This window comes from Heterodontus francisci, chromosome 13 (assembly GCF_036365525.1).
Source record: "Heterodontus francisci isolate sHetFra1 chromosome 13, sHetFra1.hap1, whole genome shotgun sequence".
Classification (NCBI taxonomy): Eukaryota; Metazoa; Chordata; class Chondrichthyes; order Heterodontiformes; family Heterodontidae; genus Heterodontus; species Heterodontus francisci.
This window is the reverse complement of record NC_090383.1, coordinates 89,256,318-89,283,175: the sequence shown is the minus strand read 5'-3', so window position 1 is coordinate 89,283,175 and position 26,858 is coordinate 89,256,318. Positions and strand designations below refer to the sequence as shown.

General features: G+C 44.9%; 1 protein-coding gene and 1 pseudogene across 4 annotated transcripts in view; both read right to left on the bottom strand.

Annotated features, from left to right (window-relative positions):
- LOC137376488 (zinc finger CCHC domain-containing protein 3-like) overlaps window positions 1-26,858 on the bottom strand; it is a 153,532-nt gene that overhangs the window by 86,065 nt on the left and 40,609 nt on the right. For 2 of the 4 annotated variants that reach the window (XR_010976246.1, XR_010976247.1), the window contains exon 2: window positions 13,885-13,963. Coding sequence is in view for 2 of the 4 variants with exons in the window: in XM_068045161.1 (XP_067901262.1) it covers window positions 8,083-8,862 (780 nt within the window). In the remaining 2 variants the exon portion in view is untranslated. Of the gene's footprint in view, window positions 1-6,663; window positions 8,927-9,803; window positions 9,836-13,884; window positions 13,964-26,858 lie in introns of those variants that run through there. The other 2 variants (XM_068045161.1, XM_068045162.1) reach the window with 2 other exon arrangements.
- On the bottom strand, window positions 8,870-8,978 carry LOC137376837 (U2 spliceosomal RNA; annotated as a pseudogene).

Sequence of the window (26,858 nt, the reverse complement as noted above, 5' to 3'; positions counted from 1 at the left end):
AGTAGGGCCCCAAATTTAATTGGCCCCACTGACAGAAGGCAGTTAAAATAATGGGCGTCACTTACCCCCACTGATTTCACTCTCTCCCCATATTAACCTGATCTTTTGAGCTTGCAGGCAAGGCACCCACAGGAAAGAATCATAGTTCTTTAAATATACAGATTGGCTCCAATGATGTTATCAATACCTGATCTGCAATATCAGCCAGAGGCCTGAGTGGGTAAATCCTGCTGGTAGATGAATCTTAGGCCAAATGAGGCTCAGAAGATAAGTTTGCAATTTAATTTTTAGGTTTGCTTGTGGGCCAGGAGGGGCTGAAGTGCATCTCTTGGCCTCAGAAGGAAATCTTGTGCCTCCCCTGTGCCGACTAATTCCCCAGCACCCCAACCTCCCAATCATGGGCCTGATCGCTCAGCCTTCCCCAAACCTCCCCATGGGATGGACACCACTAACTGCCAGGGACTGTCTCCATGTGTCCCCAGCTGTGGCCTCCTGCCACTTGTCCATGCTCCCACTCTTTGGCCAGGCTGTCAATCTGGCTAGTTGTCAAATGGGAGATTACAGCATGTTATGTCAATGAGGCCGTCCTGTTAAGATCAGCAGGGACTCCACATCCCAGACCTTGCCGGGTTTTACACGCACCACCACCTTCGCCTGCAGTCTTCCCACCTGCCCATTATCAGGGCCAAGTTTTCCGTAACGTGTGCTGTAAGTATGACATAGTATGGTTGCATAAAGCCACCAGCTACATCTCATGGTAGGATATCAGTATTACATGAGCTTTTCTCTATTGAATCAATATTAACATATAATATAAAATGAATGTTGATTTTTGATTCAGGCATATTCAAATCAAATCTAAGATAGCTTTAATGTATTGTCTAAATCCCTGTGAAAAGGATGATGGTTTTGTTGCACCTTAAGATCCATTATAACATAAAGCATCATATATTTAATAGGAAAGTATCTTTGATGAAGCATCCTATTCCTTAATAGGTTACCACCAAACTCCATCATGTTCTTGTAAAACTTGCAGCCTATTTGCAAAAATTCAAATGCTTTACATTCACTAAAAGCAGCAGTATGATAATTAAAGAGGAAATTAAACTTCAGTGCTGAAGTAACTTCTTTCATTACATTAGTCATTCTTCACATTAAATTGCATAAATGTTTCTTGACTGTATTCTTATGCTCAGAGCTCCCTGAGCTCATTCATGTGGGCAGCCTAGGCTGCCATGACACGTCTTACTAAACAGTGTGAGCGAAATATTTCAGAGGAGACTGGAATACATTATTACTTTATAAGCAATCAAATGTTCCAGGGATTGGTTTTGAACATGAACTGAGTCATCAATTACACCATTTCCTCCACAATACTTAGCAGGAAAAAGATGTCACATCAGGCTAGATAGCAAATGAACACAGTGTGCTTTCCCTAGAGAAATTCAAATGGAAATCTATCTTCAGTCATTGGAGACATGCACAATGAAATATTACATCAATGGTGGAAACCATGAAGAAGCTTTATATTTTGTAAAGATATTATGGGCTGAATTTTCCCACCATAGTTTTATTTCCAAGTCCATAACCCAAAGCCAAAAGTGGTACACCTTCTGGTTCAATCTTTGGAAGGCACCCAATTAAAAGCCCACTTCCGGGATCACTGGCGGGTTGAGGAAGCAAGAGGACGATTCAGCGCAAACTATTGATAGGGCAGCCAGCGGCCTTCACTGTGAGAGTGCTGCTGAGGTGAATGGTACAAAAGAGGGCAGAGTGAAAAGGATGTGAGATGAGGCTGAAGGGACCGGCAATCATTTCTGCAACCCCAGCACTGTCCATGACAGCATTCTTCAGGCGCTTCTCATGCAATGGTGATTCTCTGCCCGCGGATGATCTCAGGCTTGCCGTATTCCCCATTTACTGTCGAGATTGCATCTCACTATCATGCCGCTCCGACCTTCCATTGTGCTCTCGCCTCCCGTGAGTTGTCGAGGTGCAGACACTGCATGGGTCTCGTGCGATGCTGGGAAGATTTCATTGACCTGGCAAAATGACTAATAATTGAATCATTAACAAGCTCTATTGGGAAGTTTGCCAGCTGCGCACAGAAGCTGCCTTCGGGAAAAGCGGGAGGAGGCGGAAACATATTGGCATACCTATCCGGCAATATTTCTAATTTTCCTGGATCCGCCCCTCCAAACTCACTTCCACGGGGCTGAGAAAACTGCCCCCTTTGTTTCAATTTGAAGGAGACTGTATCTCTTTTTAGCTTTCCACATTAAACCCAGATTTCAAACCTGTCAACTATACATTGTACATAACAATACCTTTTATCCAACGTCAATAGTGTGGGAATACTCAGCAAATGTTTCTAACGCAATCAGTTTGAATTTTAAAATTGGTTTCCCTTGAGTCCCTAAATATACATGGCAACAGATTTTAATGATAAAATTGTCTTTCAGTGGAATAAATTTACAATGCCTGGAACTTTACTAATAGGGTCAGGATCAACAAAAAAAACAAAAATGATATGGGTTTGATTTTGGATATTTAAAAATTTTAGAATTCAAATTTGAATCCAACTAAAAATGTAAAAGTTCAAAGAAAACTACAATGAATGCTTTGAAGAGGATAAAGTACACAAATAAATCTATTCAGCATGTTGGAAATTCATAATGATAATTATTGACTCACACATGGAGTCACATAATGATATTACATCTATCACTGTGTGTGTTAAGTCAATGCAAAGCAATAAGACTCCCAGATACCTTGCTATTGATGGCTGATCTTATTTTCTCTTGAATTAGTTCCTTATTCGCTCACCCACTCAACCTTACACTGAAACAGAATATGTATGTAACTTGTGGACTACAAGTCAGGTGAACTAGAATCTGATTGCCTGGCTCCAGACAGCAATGCCACCAAGATAGTTGGCTATGATATTATGAAACCTTAGTTGTTATCATTGTTGACTTCAGATATTCCTCTTCATATTAATCACAGCCATGATTACCCATATAACTCCAGATCTAAATTCAGAACATTTAATAGGCTGCAGCGGGTAGAAACAAAGACTTGATCCAGCTCATTGCTGTATTGTGTAGTCGGACATTACATTGTGCCTAGAGCAGGACATTTAATACATCACATATGTACATACACTCTTGACATACTGTAATTTCAGGTCTTATCTCGGGCACAATCTTAAATTAGAGCTAGGCCATTTAGGAGTGAAATTAGGAAGCATTTTGTTTCTCAAAGTGTAGTGGAAACCTAGAATTCTCTCTGTGGCCGTGGATGCTATTCAATTTAAATTTTCAAGGCTGAGATCAAAAAACTTTTTGTTAGATAAAGGCATCAAGGGATATGGAGGAAAGTTGAGGTACAGATTCACCATCATGTAATTGAATGCGAGAACAGTTTTGAGGGGCTGAATGGCCTACTTGACCTACTCTTGTTTCGACAGCATCTCTCAATTTCTATATCGTTTCCCAAAGTGTGTACAATGATTCTGTTATTTTCAACTTGGATATACAACTCTTTACTCTTTCTTCCAAGTTATTAATAGATATGGTTGGCATTGCCAATGACCCCAAAACTCCAACCAAATCGGTTGAACATGACCTACACGTCACAAATTCAAGCTGACTCCCTTTTATAAACTGATATTTGTCCAAGTGCTCAGTCATCCTGGGCTGAATTTTATTCTCCTGGCGGCGGGTGAAGAAAATGGCGGCCCGCACGTGCGGGCCACATGTTGCTTGCCGCCATGCCGCTGCAATCTACCACGCAGCGGCTCAAGATAATACGCCGGTCAGGCCGCCCCTCCCCCCAGCCCCACCACCCTATCACATGGTGGGGGCGAGCTCTGCGATGCTGGCAACAGCATCAGCTTCCTGTGCGCAGGTGCTGGCGCCATGTTTAAAGGGCAGCCAGATCTCATGCTAAATTTAAATATTAAAAATCATCCCCCCGCAGTACACCAGAATAACAAATATCGCTCCTTGCTCCCCCAAATAACACAGATAGTTTTTTTTTTAATTTCCAAAATATACTTTATTCATAAAAATCTGTAAAAATTACATTCCCAAACAGTGTAAAACAGCATCAAGTCAAAGAATACAGACAGTGCAAAGGTGATCAGTTACCTTCTATACAATCATGAGTTGCCTCACAACTCTTCCATTTCATTGTCATGCCATATATATTTTTACATTTACAGCACACAAAATTTCTCCGATACAGTTCGAGGGGTTTCCCATGGATCCAGCCCCTCAGTTCAGCTTGGTGGGGGGACCTTACACTGTGGTCTTTCCCCATTGAGCCTTTGCTGCAGTTGCCCCAAGCTTTAGTGCGTCCCTCAGCACGTAGTCCTGGACCTTGGAATGTGCCAGTCTGCAACATTCGGTGGTGGACAACTCTTTGCGCTGGAAGACCAGCAAGTTTCGGGCAGACCAAAGGGCGTCTTTCACCGAATTGATAGTCCTCCAGCAGCAGTTGATGTTTGTCTCGGTGTGCGTCCCTGGAAACAGCCAGCAGAGCACAGACTCCTGTGTTACAGAGCTGCTTGGGATGAACCTCGACAAAAACCACTGCATCTCTTTCCACAGCTGCTTTGCAAAGACACATTCCAGGAGGAGGTGGGCGACCGTCTCTTCCCCACCACAGCCTCCGCGGGGGCATTGTGCGGAGGGGACGAGACTTCGGGTGTGCATGAAGGATCTGACGGGGAGGGCCCTTCTCACCACCAGCCAAGCTACATCTTGGTGCTTGTTTGAAAGTTCTGGTGATGAGGCATTCCGCCAAATGACTTTGACAGTCTGCTCGGGGTACCATCCGACAGGATCCACTGTCTCCTTTTCCCGTAGGGCCTTGAGGACATTCCGTGCAGACCACTGCCTGATGGACCGGTGGTCAAAGGTGTTTTCCCGCAGAAACTGCTCCACGAAGGATAGGTGGTATGGCACGGCCCAACTGCATGGAGCGTTCTGCGGCAATGTGACCAGGCCCATCCTTCGCAACACCGGGGACAGATAGAACCTCAGCACGTTGTGACACTTGGAGTTTGCGTACTGGAGGTCTACACACAGCTTGATGCAGCCACACACGAAGGTGGTCATCAGGATGAGGGCCACGTTGGGTACATTTTTCCCGCCCTTGTCCAGAGATTTGAACATCGTGTCCCTCCGGACCCGGTCCATTTTAGATCCCCAGATGAAGCAGAAAATGGCTCGGGTGACTGCCACAGCGCAGGAGTGGGGTATGGGCCAGACCTGCGCCACGTAGAGCAACAACGTGAGCGCCTCGCACCTGATGACCAGGTTCTTACCCACAATGGAGAGAGATCGCTGCCCCCACATGCCCAACTTTTGTTGTACCTTGGCTACTCGCTCCTCCCTGGTTTTGGTGCACGCCCCGGCCCTTCCAAACCATATCCCCAGCACCTTCAGGTAATCTGACCTGACGGTGAAGGGGACAAAGGATCGGTCAGCCCAGTTCCCAAAGAACATGGCCTCGCTCTTGCCGTGGTTAACTTTGGCTCCCGAGGCCAGTTCGAACTGGTTGCAGATGCTCATCAGTCTGCGCACGGACAACGGATCCGAGCAGAAGACGGCGATGTCATCCATGTACAGGGAGGTTTTAACCTGAGTGCCTCCGCTGCCTGGGATTGTCACCCCTCTTACGCTCGCATCCTTCCTAATAGACTCAGCAAAGGGTTCAATACAGCAAACAAACAAGACCGGGGAGAGAGGACAGCCCTGTCTGACTCCAGATTTGATTGGGAAACTTTCCGATTCCCACCCGTTGATTGAGACTGCGCTACTGATGTTTGTGTGGAGCAGTTGGATCCAATTGCAGATTCCCTCCCCAAACCCCATTTTGGAGAGCAAGTCCATCATGTAGGTGTGCGATATCCTGTCAAAAGCCTTCTCCTGGTCCAGGCTGATGAGGCAGGTGTCCACCCTCCTGTCCCATACATAGGCGCGAGACTATCAGAGATCTTCCTGCCGGGTACAGTATAGGTCTGATCGGGGTGAATCACCAACTCCAGAGCAGATTTGACTCGACTGGCTATGACTTTGGACAGAATCTTGTGGTCAACATTAAGCAGTGAGATGGGCCGCCAATTTCTGATTTCTGCCCTCTCCCCCTTCCGCTTGTAAATGAGGGTGATGATGCCTTTCCTCATGGATTCTGACATGCTGACGGCCAGGAGCTTACTCTCATATACTTCCAGCAGGTCCGGGCCAACCCAGTCCCACAGTGCCGAATACAACTCGACCGGTAAGCCGTCGCTTCCGGGAGTTTTACTCGTCTCGAAGGACTCGACGGTCTTTGTCAGCTCGTCCAGAGTTAGCGGCTTGTCCAATCTCTCCCTCCTGCTGTCATCTAAGACCTCTGTGATAGATGACAGGAAGGACTGGGAGGCTCTGCTGTCTGTGGGCTTCGCGTCATACAGCCCAGCATAAAAGGATTTGCTGATCCTTAGTATGTCGGACTGCGAAGATGTTACCGAGCCATCTTCTTCCTTCAGGCTGCTGATAACAGAGCTCTCTCTGTGTACCTTTTGGAAGAAGTAACGCGAGCACGTTTCATCCTGCTCGATGGAGCGGACTCTGGACCGGAAGATGATCTTGGAGGCCTCCTTGGCAAAGAGCGAGGTCTGCTGGCTCTTCACCTCTTGGAGGTCCTCCTTGACCTCGACCCCCATTGACTGCAACCGGAGCAGATTTTGCATACTTTTCTGGAGTCGGGACATTTCCCTCTGTCTCTCTCTCGCCCTCTGAACACCTTTGTGGATGAAGAACCTGTTGATGTTCTCCTTGATCGCTTCCCACCAGTGAACTGGAGACTCAAAGAGGGGTTTCACGGTCCTCCAACCTTTGTAATCCCTTTTGAGTTCCTCAACGTTCTCTGGGGTCAGCAGTGTAGCTTTGAGCTTCCACGTCCCTCTGCCAACCCGCTCGTCGTCCTTTAAGTGACAGTCGGCCAGTAAGAGGCAGTGGTCGGAGAAGAACACCGGCTTGATGTCGGTGGATCCGACCGTGACAGCACGGGACACAAACAGGAAGTCAATCCTGGAATGGGCAGACCCGTCCGATCTTGACCATGTTTATCTGTGCTGCGCTGCGTCTGCAGGTTTGCTGAAGACATCGTGCAGTTTGGCATCTTTAACTGTTTCTATTAGGAATCTGGACGTAGCGTCCAGTTTGCTGGCGTCACTGCCGGACCGTCCAGCCGCATCGATGATGCAGTTGAAATCACCGCCTAGGATGACCGGCCGGGACGTCGCCAGCAGCAGTGGGAGCTGCTGGAAGACGGTCAGCCGCTCGCTGCATTGTACCGGGGCGTACACGTTGAACAACCGGAGCGGAGCGTTGTACATCACGTCTGCTACGAGGAGGCGACCGCCCACCACCTCCTTAACTTCGGAGATGGTGAAGTTACCTCCCCGCAGCAGAATACCCAGGCCGGAGGAACGGCAATCATTACCCCCTGACCAGATCGATGGCCCTTGGGACCACCATCGCGACCACTGCCTGTAGGTGCTGAGGTGTGGTATTCCACACTCCTGCAGAAACAGTAGGTCAGCTTTGACCTTGGCAAGGTAATCCAAGGTTGAAACACATCGCGTAGTAGATTTAATGCTACGCGCATTAATGGAAGCAATTCTTACACCCATTTTTTAAAAAATTAGTTGTTGCTTCCCATACCATTTGTCCTTGCTAGTCCCAGTCTTTCGGGATGTTCCTGCATACCCATCGTGTGCGCGAGCAGTTTCACGTTGGTTGGGCTCAGAAACCCCTCCTGGTTTTTCATGCAGGGGTTTTTCTGCTGGGGTGACATCGGGGGGGGGTCTTGTAGGCAGCAAAGGTTGGGTTATCCTCTGCTGCTTCCATCTGTTCCTCTTCGAAAACATCACTGCTCCTGGCCTCCAGGAGCTGAGGTGTGCCAGACGTGTCTTTGCTCTCGATGTCCCGGAGCTGAGATGCGTTGGCCACATCGTTACGTGTGGCGCTTTGGGGTTGGGGCACGCCGGGCCCATCGCAGCTTCCAGTGCCCGGGGGCTGGGATGCTTTATCTTCCATCTCCTTGGAGTTCTGCCGCCTCTTTTGAGGCGTAACTGAGGCAGCGTTTGGGGCAGGTTTTGTAGAGGTGGCCTGCCGCACCGCACAAGTTGCAACACTTAGCCTGCTTACAGTCCTTGGTCTGATGGCCTTCCTCCTTGCAGTTCTTGCAAACAACCGTGCTGCAGTTGGCCGCCACGTGACCAGATTTGCCACAGGTGCGGCAAACTCTGGGCTGCCCAGCATAGACCAAGAAGCCTCGACTTCCCCCGATAGCGAAGCTGGAGGGAGGGTGGATGATGGCTCCACTGGGATTGACCTTCAAGGTGACCTTGACCTGCCGCTTGCTGGTCCAAATCCCAAAGGGGTCCTTGACATCAGTGCTGCTGTCGGCCACCTCGACGTACCTGGCGAGAAAGATGAGTACATCCACCACCGGAACATGGGGGTTGTAGAGGTGAATCGTCACCACCCGGTCCCGTTGTGACGGAAGTGTGAAGAGCGGCTCCGCTGTGAGGATCGACAGTGGCGCCCGGTCCCCTTTCTCCTTGAACACTTTCAGGAACTTGATGCATCCCGCCACGTTCCGGAACGTCACGTCGGAGTATCCACTGCTGGGGAAATCCTGCAGGCAGAAGACGTCCGTCGCTTGAAATCCGCAGCAATCGAAGAGAATTTTCTTGATGAAGAAGGTGCGATCGACCGGTGCATCTCCTTCCTTGTCCTTCACGACCACCCGAACGGTGTTGCGCACTCCCTGGCCCGAAGCTCGAAGATTGGTTATAGCCATTTTACTCAAAGCTTCCCCAGGATCAAAAGGCAATGATCATGGTCTCTTCTCAACCAAGTAAGCACTGATAAGAACAGATACCACACTTGATCTTAGCCAAAAGGCCGAGAAGCGATAACACAGATAATAGTTGCCCTCTCCCCCCAACAAAAGACTTACATACAAGACTTGACCTTCTCCCCCAAACTGTTCAAAGTGCAGAGGTCACCCCTTTGCCCCCAATGCACATTTGACCCCGTACCATCCCCCACTACACTGAAAATTCTAAGTACCCCCCTTCCCACCTCGTGGCACCAGCTGTCCCTCGACGGGAAAGTAAAGGCCGGCCACCGCTCAGAAGATCCCGTGCAGCCAGTAAGATCGCCGACAATTGTATTTAAATGTATTAATTTTCTTAATTTACATATTCAAAGTCGGGTCCCATTTCCCAGTAGCAGGGGGGCTGCCTTGGAGTTTTGCTGCCACTGGGAAGATCGGGCTTGGCACTTCCGGCATCGGGCTCCGTGATGAGCTGCTGTCAGTACAATCTTCTGGCACCCCCCCACCCCCCACCTCCCCCACTCCAGCACGGATCCCGTGTTGGGACCTCAACAAATTCCAGCCCCCTGTCCCTGATGATAGGTTCCAGTAACTTTCACACAATTGATATTAAACTGACACGACTGATGTTACCTGGGTTCTCCCTCACTTCTTTCTTAAATAATGGAAAAACATTTGGAATTTTCCAATCCAAAGGCACAATTCCTGAATCTAGAGAGCTTTGGAAAATTATGACCAATGCATCTGTAATTTCTTCACCTATGTCTTTCAATACCCTGGGATGGAACCTATCAGGTTCTGGAGATTTGTTTATACTAATGGCTGAATAGTCTGACAACCTCTGTCCAAGCTAGCATATGCAGAATGGTCACTTGACCAAGATACCAAAGGACTGGTGTTACCTTGGTAACCATAACCCAGCAAGAGTCACCATCTTCAGGAGAGGAGGGGAGAAAATTAGGAGAGAAAAAAGAAAGTGAATGATCAAAAAAGGAACATATTAGAGTTTCACGCACAATATTTCAGATTTAAATGAGAATAGAATTTTAATGCAGGGAAACTAAAATGTCAGGGACATAAAAGAAGGTGTATGCAACAATGTGCATGGTTCAATGTTCATTTGTATATGTGCCACAAATCATTAGCTACTCCTTTGATGTTTTTTAAAATGGATTGTTAATCTTAGGTGGGACAATTAAATCAAGGAAGGCAGGAGGCTGTCACCAGGAACAGTGAGCTATAGGTTATTGGGATTGGGCATGAGCCAACTGTTCTTGGGAGAAAGAAGGAATGGCTGGAAGACACAGTACAATGAATTGACTAGAAGCAACCATTCTTTCTGAGCTACGTGCATTCTTACCCCGGCATGACCTGTGCAAAGCACCATAATTAAAAACAAATCTGCAGGAACCTGAGGTTTTGAACCGTCTCAGTATTCAGCAGAAGCAGAAATACAATGAGACTTGAAGCAATGCCAAAATCAGAACACTTCTTTTGAATTTAAAAGGTGCTGGAAAAGTAACCATTATTTCAACAGGTTATTTTTGCCAGCAACAACTGCACTTAACAAATCAGTTCACTTTGAAGCCAAATCGCTTCTCTAGAGCAATTCAAGTTTCAGTAATTGATAGGGATAGAGGCAGATTTGGCAAGAGCTCGGCCATTCATGTGCAAATTGAATCTAAAAATCAAAAGCATCACTTACCTTGCATTTATTTATTTAGCTTTCTTTTCTAAATCTTTCAGAGTTCTTTAACCTTTGCCATGCCTCTCACTTTGGGTAAAGTTCACAGACATGTGATCGGCTTAGAGGTTTTTAACCTTCACCCACTGGCTGATCTCATTCCTTGGCCTAGACAATGCTGTTGACTGCTACCATTTTTAAGCCTGACTCTTACCTCTTTCAACATCCAGGCATAGAAAATGAGTGGATCTTGATTGTGATAACTATAACCACCGTCAAACTGTACAGAGTTAAACAGACCCATTTTGAAATATGTTTCAATGACAAATACATACATGTGAGCCATTTCTATATTTGTGGAATAATTTTCAGAGTACATGTCCAGATGCCTTTTGAAAGTTCCAGATCTTAACAACTCTCTGTGCGAAAAAAATTGTCCTCACTTCTCCAGTTCTTATGCTAATAATTTTAAATCTGTGACCTCTGATTACCAACCCACTTACCAGAAGAAACAGATTCTCCCTACTTGCTCTATCAAAACCACTTTCAATCTGCACTACCTCTATTAGGTCTCACCTTAACCTTCTCTGCTCAAGGGAGAAAAATCCCAGCTTCTCCAATCTCTCAGCCTTGATATCACCCTGGTAAACCACCTCTGTACTCTGTCAAAGGCCTTGACATCCTTCCTACAGTGGGGTGTGCAGAATTATACACAACACTCCAGTGGACGCCTCGCCAGTAACCTGTAAAGGTTTAGCATGACTTCCTTGTTTTTGAATTCAATGGGCTGAATTTTAATCGCGCTCCGCGCTCCGTGGCAGCTTGCTTTCAACTCAGCAGCCTTCCGACACGGAAGGGCCCCCAACCGATGACATATAGGGGGCGGCCTCTGCGTCCCCGGCAGTGACGTCCGGCGCCACCGCACAGGCGCCAGCGCCATTTTTAAAGGGCTGCAAGCCCTTAGGAGAAATTTTAATTTTTAAAGGAATGTTGTCAAGAGTTATTTAATAAAAATTAAGCACATAACGGAGGCCCTTTCCCATCCCCCCCAATGTTTTTTAGCAGAAAAAGAAACTTTATTACCAACCCACACTTTCCCCCCCATCCTCTTTACATCTGCCCTTCAACCCCTTCCCACCATCTCCACATCCAATCAAAAGTGTTTTACCTGCTCCTCCACCTCTCCCGCCCAGAAAATTTTATTCCTCCCCCCTCCCCACCAGGTTCTCACCTCGGAATTCCATGCAGAGTGCAGAGCACGAATAGCAGCCGTAATATCGGGCATGGGACGGCTGCCGCCTGCAGGTAAGTTTATTTACATATGATTGATGTTACTTTGCATATGCTGATGAAGGGCCCGCCGCCAGGCAGTGGGGGGGGCCGCACCGAGGTTCCCCCGCTGCCAGTAATATGCGGCGGGCCCTTCTTGCATTGCAGGTTGAGGTGGGCCTCTCCCCACAGAATTTTACCTGCACCCCCACCGTGACCCGTGACATCGAGGGGCCGGTAAAATTCAGCCCAGTGTCTCTATTTACAAAGCTATGTATCCCATTAGCGATATCAGCTTTCCCTACCACCTTCAACTATACACATCTTGATGTGTTTATTTTCTTTTTTAAATGTGCGCATATACAACAGCGGTTGTGGATTTTGAGCAGGCCACATGTTGGCAAATTACACCTATTACCTTCATAGTTTCAGTAGGAATTACAACTCAAAATATTTTTATAATAGCTGAGAAGATAGGATATGGACAATATCTCTGATACTGCACTTTTGCTAGGACTCCATTCTCAACATAAAATTACCTCTTTGTGGCACAAATGCATTTTTACATAGTTGTATTAAATATGGAAGTTGGCTAGCAAGAAACATCTTGCTTTAATCTATCAATCTTACATTAAACTTGCTATTCATGCTATAAAAATTGAAAAACTATTTGAAGTCAATGCTAACTAGAAAAGATTATTGCATTTTGGGCCAGCCTAATTATCAAACTAAGAGCTAACAAAAACAATAGCAGAATCCATGTGATATCATCCACTGTTTCTTTTGTATTTAATTTTCTTTGCCATTTTTTCCATCTAATGCTTTTCTGAAAGTGTTGAACTCTTTGAATATGATTTCCTATTCACTGGTTGACCTCTGGGATCTAACCTAAGAAACAACTTTTTCACAAGTGAGCCCAGACCATAGATGGTGGCAGCCTATGAGACCATGGAGGGAATTATAGCTGAATCAAATCCTGCCATCACTTTACCTGCACACATGCATACTTAAACTGCAATAACTGGTTAGCAAGCAAGAGCAGGAATCCTGGCTGATATTCTCCTTTCCGAAATCAAGGGTGTTGAGGTCCATCGTGGCACTACAATCATTGCACCAGCTGAGAATTGCAAACTCAGCACAGAGCAGGCATCAAATCTGGAACTTTTCTGAATTTTATAGTTCAGCTATTCACTGGTAAAACTCACTGGGGTAGAAATTGGTATGCATTGCATCCATTTTTCAGGCAAAATGCATGTAAAGCAAATCAATGTCGCAGTGAAATGGTCTCTACCCAATCTGTGTGGGTGCTGGTCCCACTGCTAAATTTATGGGACCCCAAAACAGGCATCATACCCCTTAAACATGCACATTAGTGGCCTAAGCATGTTGAAGGACACATGGGTAAAATTAGTCACTTGTGAGTGAGACAGGTGTCAGGCGTACCCCGCTTGGAACTCTTCAGTGGCCCCTCCTGCATTCTGTTCCAATTCCACCTCCCAGGACTTACCTGAGGCCTGCTGCCAGTGATATTAATCTTTTTGCTTAGGCAAGTTGCCTATGGAGGCGCAAACAATGACAGTAGTTCAATCTGGGTATGCTGAAGAGGCCCGAGGACTGATTTTCATCAATCCTCAGGCCTCTTGGTAAGGGTCCAGACCAAGATTTACCCCATTGAGTCATTGGAAAGCCCTTCCATTGTTTCAATCAGTTCTCACAGAGTTGTACAAAGAATTCACAGCACAGCATTATGGGACCCCAAAACAGGCATCATGCCCCTTAAACACGCACATTAGTGGAGGACACATGGGTAAAGAGGCCATTGGGCCCAAATGGTCAATGCTGGTGTTCATGCTACACATGTGCCTCCTCCCACCCTACTTGATCTAATTCTATCAGCATATATTTCTATTCCTTTCTCCCTCATGTTTTTATCTAGCTTCCCTTTAAATGCACCTATGCGATTCACCTCAACCATTCCATTTGGTCGCGAGTTCCACATTCTCACCACTTTCTGGGTAAAGAAATTTCACCTGAGCTTCCTGTGCACTTCTGATGAAGTGGGGTTTCCATCACACCTTCGACCAAATTACAGTGGCCTATTCGCAGCATCTGAGGAAATTAAGGGCAAATTTTTACAGAAATAGATAACTACGTGACACATGTGTCTCATTTAGGACTGTGCTGGGAAAACGATCAGGGATGTGAATAACATGAAACTGTCCATTCACACTATCAATAGAAGTATTTCATCATGCAAAGAGCTCAGGCTGTGGCAAGCTGTTTCCAAACAAGTGACACAATGGCAAATTTATATCACTAACTGTATCATGAAAACAAGATTAGATTGCTAAAAGATAATCTTGTGAATTGTGCATGATGTTACTGTGGCAAAAATGATGTGTTTTGAGCTCTTTAAAACTCTCTACACCTAAAATTGGGGCCATCCCCTTTAATATATTGTGAGGTAGAAATTGGTAGAAATTTTTACCCGTTTTCTGGGTCCAAAAAGGGTGTCACAAAGTGGAATTTTCCATTGCGACATCCCACACTGGAATGGCGCCAGAGTGTGTCCAGTGCCATATTGCTTTATGTGCTCAACAGTGGCAGTGAGGGTCACTATGGCTCTAAATGTTTATGCCTTTGACTCCTTCCAAACATCAGTCAATTTGATGTGCGCATGGTCAGTGATGCACTGTTTACAAAGCAACAACAGTTCTTTACCTTCTTCATCGAGGATGGCATGTAGCAAAATAAAACAGCACTGGCATTTGCCCACATTGCTAGATTCCCACAGATGCAGGACATCATAGACTGCATACATGCAGCCCTGCACTGCTTCTCAATAGGAAGGAATTTCTTCATATGCATCGCCCATGGAGCTAATCCCACTCTCAGGGTCTTGAGCCTCAGCTCTGCATGAGAACAGACAGTAGGCATGCTGGAAGGTTCTTGAAGTTCCTACCCATACTCTCCTTCAGGCTTTGAATGCCAGAGGAGATGCTGGATTACAAAGCCAAAATAGCAGCACTTTGAGCTCCAATCAAAGCTGTCAGAACTGTCACCAGAGTCTCCATCATTGTGAGGCCCCCTTGCAGTGCTTACAGAAGTGACAACTTGCTCTCTGACTGACTGCATGGTTTTAATTTCTGCCCCCAACTACTCTGAAGGCTCAGATGCTAATTGCACTGCTGGTATTAAGCTGAGCCATATAGGTAAGGAATGCCTTGCGCTGAATCTTCAGCTAATTCCAAGATAGCTGATAATCAGCACAGGAAAAAGAGCATTAAATTGACCTCAGCACCTCTGTGTAGTGGGGGGGGGGGGGGAAATATCAGTCAGAGATTCCACTATCCAGTGACCCCTAATGGAAGGTACAAGTGTCTGGACATCAAGTGAGAACCGGATCAGGTTTGTTTGTGATGCACACATCATTGAACAACTTAGTGACACTCACTGTCTATGCTCACAAATGAAGAAAAACTATGTGGGTAAGGTATATGAGCACACATTGTATCCTGGCAGCTTTAGAACATCATGGAAAAAACATTATTTTCTATAAATGCTTTAAATTAAAACATTTCTGCGGGTGTACATGTTTCATCGTGGAATTTTTACCTACAATTCTTCAGATACCTCAAGATATTAGCAACATTAAGGTGAGTCCACAACAGGGAATATTGTACACAGTCAGTGAAAAGTATGGTCCACTCCTGATGAGTAAAGTGGCCTTTATTTCAAGCTACATTGAGCATACAGCACGGAAATAGGCCATTTGGCCAGAATGATCTATGCCAATATTTATGCTCCACATGAGCCTGCTTTTTCCTTCCCAAAATTATACTTTATTCAAAAAGCTTGTACAAGAACATTACATAAAAGTTCAAATTTGACATTACATAAAGTGCAATACATATCAGTTTCTTTCAATGCAGTACATGAGGTGCCTCACTACACTTGCCATTACAGGTTATATTTCCAATGTACATTTACATTTTGTGTCAAACATTCTCCAGTGCACACAGCCCGAGGGGTTTTACATGGGTTTCAGCCCTCAGTACGCTATGGCGGGAGGGCCTTAGACAGTGGTCTTTCACCATTGAGCCATTGCAGTGGCTGTCTCAAGCTTGAGTGTGTCCCTCAGCATGTAGTCCTGGACCTTGGAATGTGCCAGTCTGCAACACTCAGTCATCAACAGTTCTTTCCACTGAAAGACCAGCAAGTTTCAGGCAGATCAAAGAGGTCCACATGAACCTGCTTGCCTAGCTTATGTTAAATGCAGCTATAATATTTACTTCAACAACTCCTTGTGGTCACGCATTCTACATTCTTACTGCTCTCTTGGTAAAGATCTTTCTCCTGGATTCCTATTAGATTTATGAGTGACTATTTTATTTTTATTACTTCTTATATTTCTTACTTCTTATACTTCTTACATTTATTACTTACTCTCCAAAAATGGAAATTTTTTTTCGTGTCAACCTATCAAACCCTTTCATTATCTTAAAAGACTTCCATCAGGTCACCCTTTAGCCTCTTCTTTTATAGAAAAAAAGAGCCCCAGCCTGTTTAGTCTTTCCTGATAATTAAAATCCTCTCAGTTCTGGCATCAACCTTGTGAATTTTTTTTGCACCTTTTCCGGTGCCTCGATATCCTTTTTATGATATGGAAACCAGAAGGGTGCACAATACTCCAAGTGAGGTCTAACCAAGGTTCAATAAAAGTTTAACATCAACATCTCTGCTTTTCATTTCTATGCTTCTAGAAATAAGCCCCTCTGCTTGTTTTTTTTTATGGTTTTATTAAGCTGCAATGCTACTTTTAGTGATTTGTGAATGTGGATCCTTTCCTCCTCTATACATTTAGGCAACTTATCCAAGCAACATGTGGCCTCTTTATTCTTGCTACCAAAATGCACCACCTCATTCTTATTAATTTGCCGTTTGCACACCCGTTCTGTAAGTTTGTTAACGTCCTCTTGTATTTTCTCAAAGTCCTTTTTCATATTAACTATTGCCCCACCCACCCATCCCATTTGGTGTCATCCACAAAGTTTGAAATTGTACTTCCAATTCCCAAGTCCAAATCATTAATGGAAATTGTGAACAACAGTGATCCCTGTAATGATTCCTTTAGAGCACCAACTCCCATCTATTGCCAGTATAAGCAACTACCCTTAACCCTTACTCTCTGGTTTGTAGCTAGCTTGATATCCATTCTGTTTCTTGTCCTCTGATTCTACATGCTCTGTCCAATGTTCTCTCTCAGCTGCACTGCCACCCAACAATCTGAAAAGTGTCACGCACAAGTCAGCCCCTTTAAGTTATCACGCATGTGCAGCTGCACTTAAATAAATCACCTGTCCACTCAAAAAAAAATTAGAGGGTACATTGGCTGTGACCTTAGTCATGAGTCTACTCTGTGGCGTCTTATCAAATGCCTTTTAAAATCCAAATATATTGCATCTACGAAATTAGCTAGTCTACTCTTTCTGTCACTCCTTCAAAGAATTCAATAAGTTTGATCATGTCTGATCTTCCCTTTTGAAAACTGCTAACTACATTTTATTATGTTTTCAGTTTCTAGATGTTTTTCAATTAGATCTTTGAATAAAGATTGCATTATCTTTCCTGCAACTGTTGTTATGTTAACTGATGTATAGTTCCTTGGGTTTGTTCTATCTCCCTTTATAAATGTAGAAATCACATTAGATGTCCAGCAATCCTCTGGCATTATTCCCTTTTCTAATGAAATAAAATATAAAATAGTGCCGCTGCTATCTCTTCACTAACTTCTTTTAATATGCACGATGCAATCCATCCAAACCAGGGGTATTATCCTCTGTAGGTTTTATTACTTTACCAATTTCTCCCCACTTTCTATCTTAAGTGTCTTTCTATCATATTTGTTCTCTTCTAATATCATGCCCACCTTTTTAGTCACTCTAATAAATACCGAGGCAATACAACTTTACAATATTTCTGCTATTTTGCTTTCATTACTTGTCATTGCTTATATCCTTATGTTAGTAAGATAAGTTGCACACTGTTTCAAGGTTTAGGCATTTATCAAACCAAGAATTGTTAATACTAAACAGCAAGAATATTTTTGGTCCTTTAAGCCTATTCTTTCACAGACTATACACAATGTGCTCTATTTTTGGCTGGACTGAACATATGTGGTTGTATGAACATATGTGTTGTATCAGGAAGCTGACCCACCAAGAACATGGATCCAGCATATGCTAATTGTTGAATAGCCATTTTAAAAGTGAGCACTCAGTGCTGGGGAGTCATGGTCAACCTTTTTACCTTCAGTAGCTTTTTAACAAATCGATGGGACAGGTCAGTATTTCCACCATGCTGAACTTGTTACATTTTGGTGCTAAACATTGTGGCTTTTTTTATTCTTTCATGGGATGTGGGCGTTGCTGGTAAGGCCAGCATTTGTTGCCAATCCCTAATTGCCCTTGACAACTGAGCGACTTGCTAGGTCATTTCAGAGGGCAGTTAAGAGTCAACCACATTGCTGTGGGTCTGGAGTCACATGCAGGCCAGACCAGGGTAAGGATGGCAGATTTCCTTGCCTAAAGGACATTACTGAACCAGATGGGTTTCATTAATGCCAGAAAGCAAATGACCTGTGATATGTGTGTAATGAAACTGTAAACCAGTTTGTAAAGAATGAACTTACAATTTTGATACTCACAGCACACAGGAAATCTTCCCACATGATGATTAAAAATATCTAAAAAAAAAAGTGCCAGTCACCATACCACAGTGGGCAAAATCATGGCCATAGTATTTGAAATTATATTGTTTCACTTACAACTTGTTATGTCTGAGAACTTACTGAGGCCTGATTGAACCAATGCAACCAGGCAAATTAGCACATCTTTAAAACATCTGCCTGTTGCTGGTAGTAATACAAGATGCAGTAGACTTTCTGACTCATACGTCTAATGTAGTCAAAACAAATTTACATCATCCCTTCATAGCATGACAGAGTCCAATTTGGTGGTTTGATTTGTCAATAGACCAGCTGTCAATGCCAACAAAACTGATATGTTCACTTTATGTTCAGCCACAAAAAAGAACATCAGGAGAAAAAGCAATTTGCCATATGGTTTCATATATTCTCATCAACGAGTTATAATTAGGCTGTGGAGGGTATGCGTCATTTTAATCAAGTTAAGGAACCCACATCATGCCAGTATTCCCGTGAGTAACTAGCAGTGTACAAGAAATCTAAGACTACCCAATATCTTAAGGAGTACATATGAGGATAAAATCGTGTGAGCAGAAAAAACCCGCAGGCCTTCCGCACAATCTGGATGCAGTTGTCTAAAAGAGATCATTTGGGTAAACTTGTCTGACCAAAACTATCCTTTGGAAAAGTAAACCACAGGAGGCTAGGACCAAAATCAATATAAGCAGCCCTTAAGTCTGTGCGTCAGTAGATTTGCCTTTGTTGCAAATATTTATAAAGCTGAGCTCTTTGGAGTTTAAAGGGACATAAATCCCTTTTATGCACTTTTTTATTATTGGCTTGTTGTTCATGTTTGTTGCAACTCAGGAAAACCCAATATTTCATGATAAGACTTTGTTACAAAGTAATGTCAGCAAAGTTGGAGTGTTCAATGCTGTGTTAATTTTAGCCAACTATTGTGCCTTGACATTATAAACCTTTTGATGCTGTCATTTATCACCATAGTGGGAACATATGAACATGGTACAGCACCAGCATATTTTGCCAGCAGGCAGTCAGTCGTCCATTCTCAGGCTAAACTTCTTCCCATATTTGGTCAACTTCATCGCCTGAGCCGTGTTTACAACAAGAACGCAAATCCTCAGGATCTGTTTAAATTATGCAGCCAGGTCAGGGTGTGTAGCATATCTTCAACATTTGGTCATTATTGACCTTTCATGATGGATTCCAGTGACTGATGTAGATGACTGTTGTGGAGGGTGGGGGTCGTGGGAGGCGGGGGATTGGAATCGCCAAGCAATTTCCAAAACCCATGGAAAATGTAATCGTTTTCTTTCTTTCTTCCTTTTTCTCTCTCTTTCTTTCTCTTTTTTCACTATGTTTCTCTCTTTCTTTCTCCTTTTTTTCTCTCTTTCTCTCCCTCTTTCTTTCAATATATTTGTACCTTTGCTTTATGGTCGCTGTTTTGCTAAAAATGCTATAATCGAACTGGTGTACTAATTATTCTCAATAAATGGTACAATTTTAAAAGGGATACAGCAAAATAGAAATTTGGGGGTCACATACATCAATCTTTGAAGGTAGCAGGATAAGTTAAAAAGGCCGTTAAAAAGCAAATGGGATCCTGGGGGGGGAATTTTATGCTCTCTCCCAAGGTAGGTTTGGAGGTGAGGAGAGCATAAAATCAGGTGGGATGGTGGTGGGGGGGCGGGAGGGTTCCTGCTACCTTCCCACTTCCACCGAAATTTAGCCCGGGGCAGGAAGGCCTGTGAACAGCCTTCCTGCCCTGCCACCAATTGAGGCCCTTAACTGGGCAATTAATCCCCAATTAAGGGTCTCATCCCACCGCCGCTGCAATTAGCCATGCGGTGGGTGGCCATGTTGCCGTACGGGAAGCACGGCACAAAAAACCATGCGGGATGCTTCCTAGCTTGGGGTGCGGTGGTTGTGGTCCCTCGTTAAAAAACACTTAGTGCCTGAACTCGGGACCCGGCATCAGGAAGGGTGGAGGGGCAGAAAAGAAGCACTCCCTGCCCTTGCTACTGATGCTCCCTCCCCTGCAAACCCCACCCTGCGAGACCCCTCCCACCCTGACCTACCTGTGGCCTGGGTCCAGTGCTGTTCCTGGGCCTCTGGTAGGTATTCCTCCAGCAGCAGCCACTGCCTCCGCAGTGGCGCTGCTTAATGGAAGAGCTTCTGGCCTCTGATTGGCCTGAAAATCTCCAAGGGCGGGACTTCTGGCGACAGGGTCCTTGAATCCTTGGAAGGCCCGCTTAAGTACCTGATTGGCACTGGATTCGGCAGGACTTCCAGAGAAGAGGCGATGCGGTGTTCTCGGCGTCACTTTTTCTAGATGACGAGACCTCGTCGCAAGCATAAAATCCCAGCCCTTGGCTTGAGAAAGAGAGCCATATTACAAAATCAAATAAGTTATGCTAAACCTTTACAAATCACAGGTTAGGCTGCAGCTGGAGTATTGTGTCCAGTTCTAGACACCAGACTTTAGGAAGCATGTCAAGGCCTTGGAAGGGTGCAGAGGAAATTTACAAGAATGGTAGTAGGGATGGGATTCAGCTATGTTAAGAGAATAGAGAAGCTGGGATTGTTCTCTTTAGAATGGAGTTGGTTAAGAGGAGATTTAATAAGGGTATTCAAAATTATGAAGAGTTTTGAGGAGAAATTGTTTCCACTTACACGTGGGTCAGTACCAGAGAATGCAGATTTAAGACAATTAGCAAAAGAACTCGGGCGGGGGGTTGGGGGTGGGGGGGGGTAGATGAGGAGAAAAAAAATTACACGAGTTGTTATGATCTGGAACGCACTGCCTGAAAGTTTTGTGGAAGCAGATTCAATAGCAACTTTCAAAAGGAAATTGGATATATACTCGAAAAGTGAAAAGTTACAGAGCTATGGGGAAAGAGCAGGGGAGTGGGACTAACTGGATAAATCTGGTAAGGCAGTTGATCCAACACTATCAGCTTTCCTCCCTGCCAGAGTTGTAGGGTACTCCTAATAAGTCTTACTGATGAATGTAGCAGATCTATCTTCTTGTATCTACTGGCTGTGTGAGACCTTTATGTTTATAGGACTAACACAATATAACAGTGGTTTAAGAATAATGATTCTGGGCCTGGGCTAGATTCAAATGCAAGTCATTGAGGTGAAAGGACAATTTTCAAATCCACTATGCTATCCAGTCTTAACATTTATGGTTTAAATATCAGCAGACATTTCCAGAAACATGGGCTGGGATTTAACGAGAAGGCTATGACCCCACCCACCAGCTGGAAAACCGGGTGCGAGTCCGCATCCGCCGCCCCAAATAACCCATGACGTTATTTTGCATGGCTCAGGCAATTAATTGCTTGAGGTCATGGCTTCTGCCCCTCTGAGGCAAGATGTCCCACCTCCAAGAGTTGCCGGCCAATCAAAGAGTTGGCATCTCTTCAGCCCCAATAGCGCCACCGGGAGTGGTGGCCACTGCTGGGACTGCAACAGTCCCCAGACCCAGCCAGCAATGGAGGCCAGAGATGAAGGTAAGTGGAGTCAGGGCTCGCTGGGGCCAATCAGTCAGGCCCTGGCAAGGGGATTGGGGGGGGTCAATCGCGAGGGAAGGGGGGCGTCTTCCAGCGGGGGTGCCCATGCCCCTGGGGGGGGGGTCACTCTATGGGGCACAGATCAGAGGGTTCCCCCCCACCCCATCCAAAAGGTGGCCGTCAGGTTTAACTGGGCGGCTTCCCCAGGTGGCAAAGTGCCCATTTGCTGCTGGTAAAATATCAGCATAGGTGGCAAGAGGCCCTTCAGTGACTATTAATTGTCCACCAAGGGCCTCAATTGGTCTAAGGTTGGGCGGGCTGCCCACCACTTCCTCCACCACTGGTAAAATACCAGCGGTGGAGGGTAGGAGACGGACATGGCACCCCACTGCCAGCCCACCCAATTTTAGGCTCCCACCCGCCTCCCAGCCCGTTCCTGAGGGTGTAGAATTCCAGCCTAAAATATTCTTTGTTTATTCTTACAAGGGGCACTGATAGACAGTAACGTTCACCTTTTAAATATTTGACCTTTACCATTTGGCTTTAAGTCTCTTTTCAAAGGTACAGCTTGGACTGTGTATTGTTACGTTAGGAATGTTGGCCAATAGTTTCAAAGGCAGATTTAAAACTAAACTTTATAAATTCTAAAGGATGAATAAATCATGCATCTTCCCTCATTATAGAATCATACAGCAGAGAAGGAGGTCATTCTCTGAGGTCAATGGAAATAAAAATGGAGAGAGATGTAAAACATGTTGCTGACTCACTATCACCTGTTTTACAGTATCTCACAAAGTTAAGATCTATCTGTGTGAAAGGGTGAGGCCTAGATCAGGCTCTGCTGTATCTCCATTGGCAATTGAATAGCCTGACACCACTCACTGTCTAGGTTTGCATATCAAAATTGGCCACCTGAATGAGATACAGGGCAGCTGGTAGCACCCTGTAAATCCATATTCAAACACAGTTGAGAAGGGGGGAAAAAAATGACATTGAAAATGCAATGCTGCAGCAGATGTAGGGCCCGATTTTGAAAGCCCATTGGGAGCAGAAGTAGGCACACACACAATTTGAAGGGCACGTTCTTGAAGGTCGGCACTGGCTCCCACCACCTCCAGAGAGAGTGGGAAATGCAATTGCCCCCCAATGAATCACCTGTTGAGCTCACTGTGGAGGTCATTCAAAGGCTTATCAGGAGCAGTTTGTAATTTTCAATGGAAGGGCACGGGGAAAATGCCCTGTCTGGAATGCGCCAGGATGCAGAGGTCCATGAGGGCTATGGAAAGGACTGATTAACACAATGAAGAGGCCCAAAAGAAACGCTCACAACATTTAAGAAGTATTTAGATGAACACTTGAAATGCCATTGCATACAAGGCTACGGGCCAAGTGCTGGAAAATGGGATTAGAATAGATAGGTGCTTGATGGCTGGCAAGGACACGATGCGCCGAAGGGCCTGTTTCTGTACTGTATAACTCTTTGACGCTATGACTCTATAGCTCAGCTGCTCCTAAAGTGCCACAGAGTAGCCATTGCTGGAGTTGAAAGACTTGCATTTGTTAGTGGTGAGTGGTAGGAATCTGGAGAGGGACATGAGGCCACTGGCATCACTCGGGCAACTGCGGTTGGCAGGGGAAGGCCTGGTGAACAAACAAACTCCAGCTGTGGGAGTTTAGGTGGGAACAGGCTACTCTGACATTGGACAGAGCAGCCAGGATGAGCTTCAGCAGATGCAATCTCCTGGACAGAAGGAGGCAAGAGGAGCACAGTGGGGGGCTGCAAGGGGAAGAAGGCACTACCTAACACAACAGGTCTACTGCACAAGAGTCAGATCCCTGCAAATGACAGAGCATCAGTGCCGTAGGAGGCTGGGCCTATCCAGGCAGATGGTCTCGGACTTGTGTGCTCTAATCAACAATGACCTGAAGCCTTGCAGCCCCCATGGCAATCCCTTACCTGTAGCCGTCAAGGTCACCGTCGCCCTGAATTTTTATGCAACTGGGTTGTTCCAGGGATTAGCTACGGACCTAGGTGGTATCTTGCAATCAGTAGCTCATCACACCATCAGGCAGGTCATGGATGGCATATTCTGGAGGTTGGGGGACTACATTCACTTTGACACATGAGCCTGTGCAGGCACAAAGGGCATTGGGCTTCACTGTCATCAATGGATAGCTGCAGGTTCAGTGCATCATCGATTGCATCCACATAGCCATCAAGGCACTGACAGACCAGTCGGTCAGATTCCTGAACAGCAAGGGCTACCACTCATTGAATGTCCAGCTGGTCAGTGAATCTTGCTGGTCTGTGCCCTGTTCCCAGGCAGCTGTCATGACTCCTTAATCCTGCAAGAGTCCCAGGAGCCACACCTCTTCAGGCCCATATCCAGACTTTGTGTGTGGCTGCTGGGAGATAAGGGTTATCCACTGAAGAGGTGGCTCCTGACACCTGTCCACTACCCAGACACGGATGGAGAGAGGCACTACAACCAGAGCCATCTCCAAACATGGACCTGCACTGAACAGACCTTTGGCCTCTTGAAGATGGCTTCCGTTGCATTGACCAGTGTGGTGCCCTCCAGTACGAGCCAGCCAGAGTGTCCTGTATCATGGTCATCTGCTGCGCCCTGCACAATATAACAATGCAAAGAGGCCTGGAGGTTGATGAAGAGCAGGAGCTGGAATGCCACTTTACCTTGGAGAAGGACAGGGTGGAGGAAGAAGAGGAGGAAGAAGAAGAGGAAGGCATCACTCAAGAGGTGGCCGGTGACCAGACTGCAGAGGACACTAGCCAATGCCGTCCCACATCTCAGGGTGAACTCCAAGCTGGCGTGGCAGCAAGGGCCATGCTGATACAACAGCACATCACCTGAACTCTTGCTGCAAAAGACCCCAAAACTCACATTCCAGCACAGAGAGTTATCAAACCAATATGACCCATAACTGAGAGGTAGCATTGCCAGCCTTGAGCATGCAGAATGAGGGTTCCTTCGATAACATTGTCCAGCGTCAAAAGACATGGGCACATAACCAGGGATAGACACTGACATGTTGCACCATGGACATTTGACACAATTATTGACTCAGCCACGGACATGGGAGCAATTAATCTGTATATAAAGTGTATAGTCAATCTGATGCCATCAAACCACAGTCTGATTTAAAACACTTTTCTCCCTATAAATAAAGTGGCTAAGCAAACAAATGTGAATGGCGAGCAGCACAACTGTATTAGCTAGCTAGCAAGCAAAATATTATGCAATGCCAATGCAAATTACTTTTATTGACAAAATAGAGCTGGCCTACACCAGGTCACGGGTTGGTAGATAGACTTTGTCAGATGACCTCTGTGGATTCACACTGTGTCAGCAGTGCAAATTCATCCAATAAACCATGAAACTCAAGGAAAGGATTGTTATTGTGGTTATTGAGGTGAGGCAGTAGAAAAATCAGCTATAGGAAGACAGACCATTTCTCACACTGCTATTGTCACAAGACAATTTAACCCATGATGGTCAATGTTTGTGCAACTTCTCCACCTGCTTGTAATATGTGTCTGAAGACAGGGCAGCCAACAAAAGGGCAGTGGTCTCCAAATCAGGAGAATTTTATAGGCTGGAGCAGATAGTACTTCAGAAGAGTCATGTAAAACAGAAAAGCAGAGTGGGACAGGAAGAGACAGAGAGAAAATAACAGTAGGTTGGGAAGACTAGTGTATTCATCTTGACAAGCTGTTAAACTAGGTCCTGAATTTTAAAATACAGAAACAACAGAATCTCTCACAGACAATATATCATTTGCTCAACAAAGCTGGTGACAAAATTAGATAGACACAATTACAAATAAAGAGCACCCTTCAGTTCCTTCAATAAAGCACTTCTCTTAAATTCACTGATATTTATATCTCAGTGTTATCACTGTTGATTCTGATTCAGCTCTGACAAGCTAATTATTAACAAAAAACCTTTCTGCAAAAAGTTGAGTGGTTGTTACTGTATGTATTATTCATTTATAAAATGTTTAGTCACTATCTGTAGGATTGTACTCCAGCCTAACCAATTTATGTCCAAGCCAAATCTCTTACCTGTTAGCAAAGGTGCACTTTTAACTTAATGTAACTATATAATACAGTCAACCTTCAAATGAAATTGGCCACTCAGGTTATCTGCCCTCAAACTGGATAGTGAATGATGCACATCGCAGTTACTGATCTTTGGCGTACTTGTAAAACTTGTCCTTTAATCCAATCCGCAGCAAGAAAATCAGTTAATGACTGTTTCTAATGTGGTCATTGAAATATAATAAATTTTCACTATGTCTTCCTCAACAGGTTTTAAAACTGCAAATACAGAATGGATTTTGTTAAGGAACTGTAGGCAGTTCATCATAGATTAAGGCTTATTAAAGCTATCCATGACATTCTATTTACTAATTGTTGTATATGGGTCAGCAGCATCCTGTCTTTGTCAATATCTCTCAGCCCCATTACATCATACTCTTGTGTGCATGAGGAACCTACAGTTCAGACTTCTGGAGATTCCTTGGGATTTTCTTGCCCATTTTCCCCTCAATACAAGTTCTGGAAGAATGTGATTCCAAATGGATAACAGTGGAATTGTGACATTTATATAGAAGTGAAAGTCCAGCAACTTTCAATATGTTACTGAGCTTGTATCCCAAATGAAAGTAATGCGTGCCAGAGCGTAGGAATTGAGACATTTCCTAAGTGACATTTGCCATTTTAAAATGAGTTTACATAACA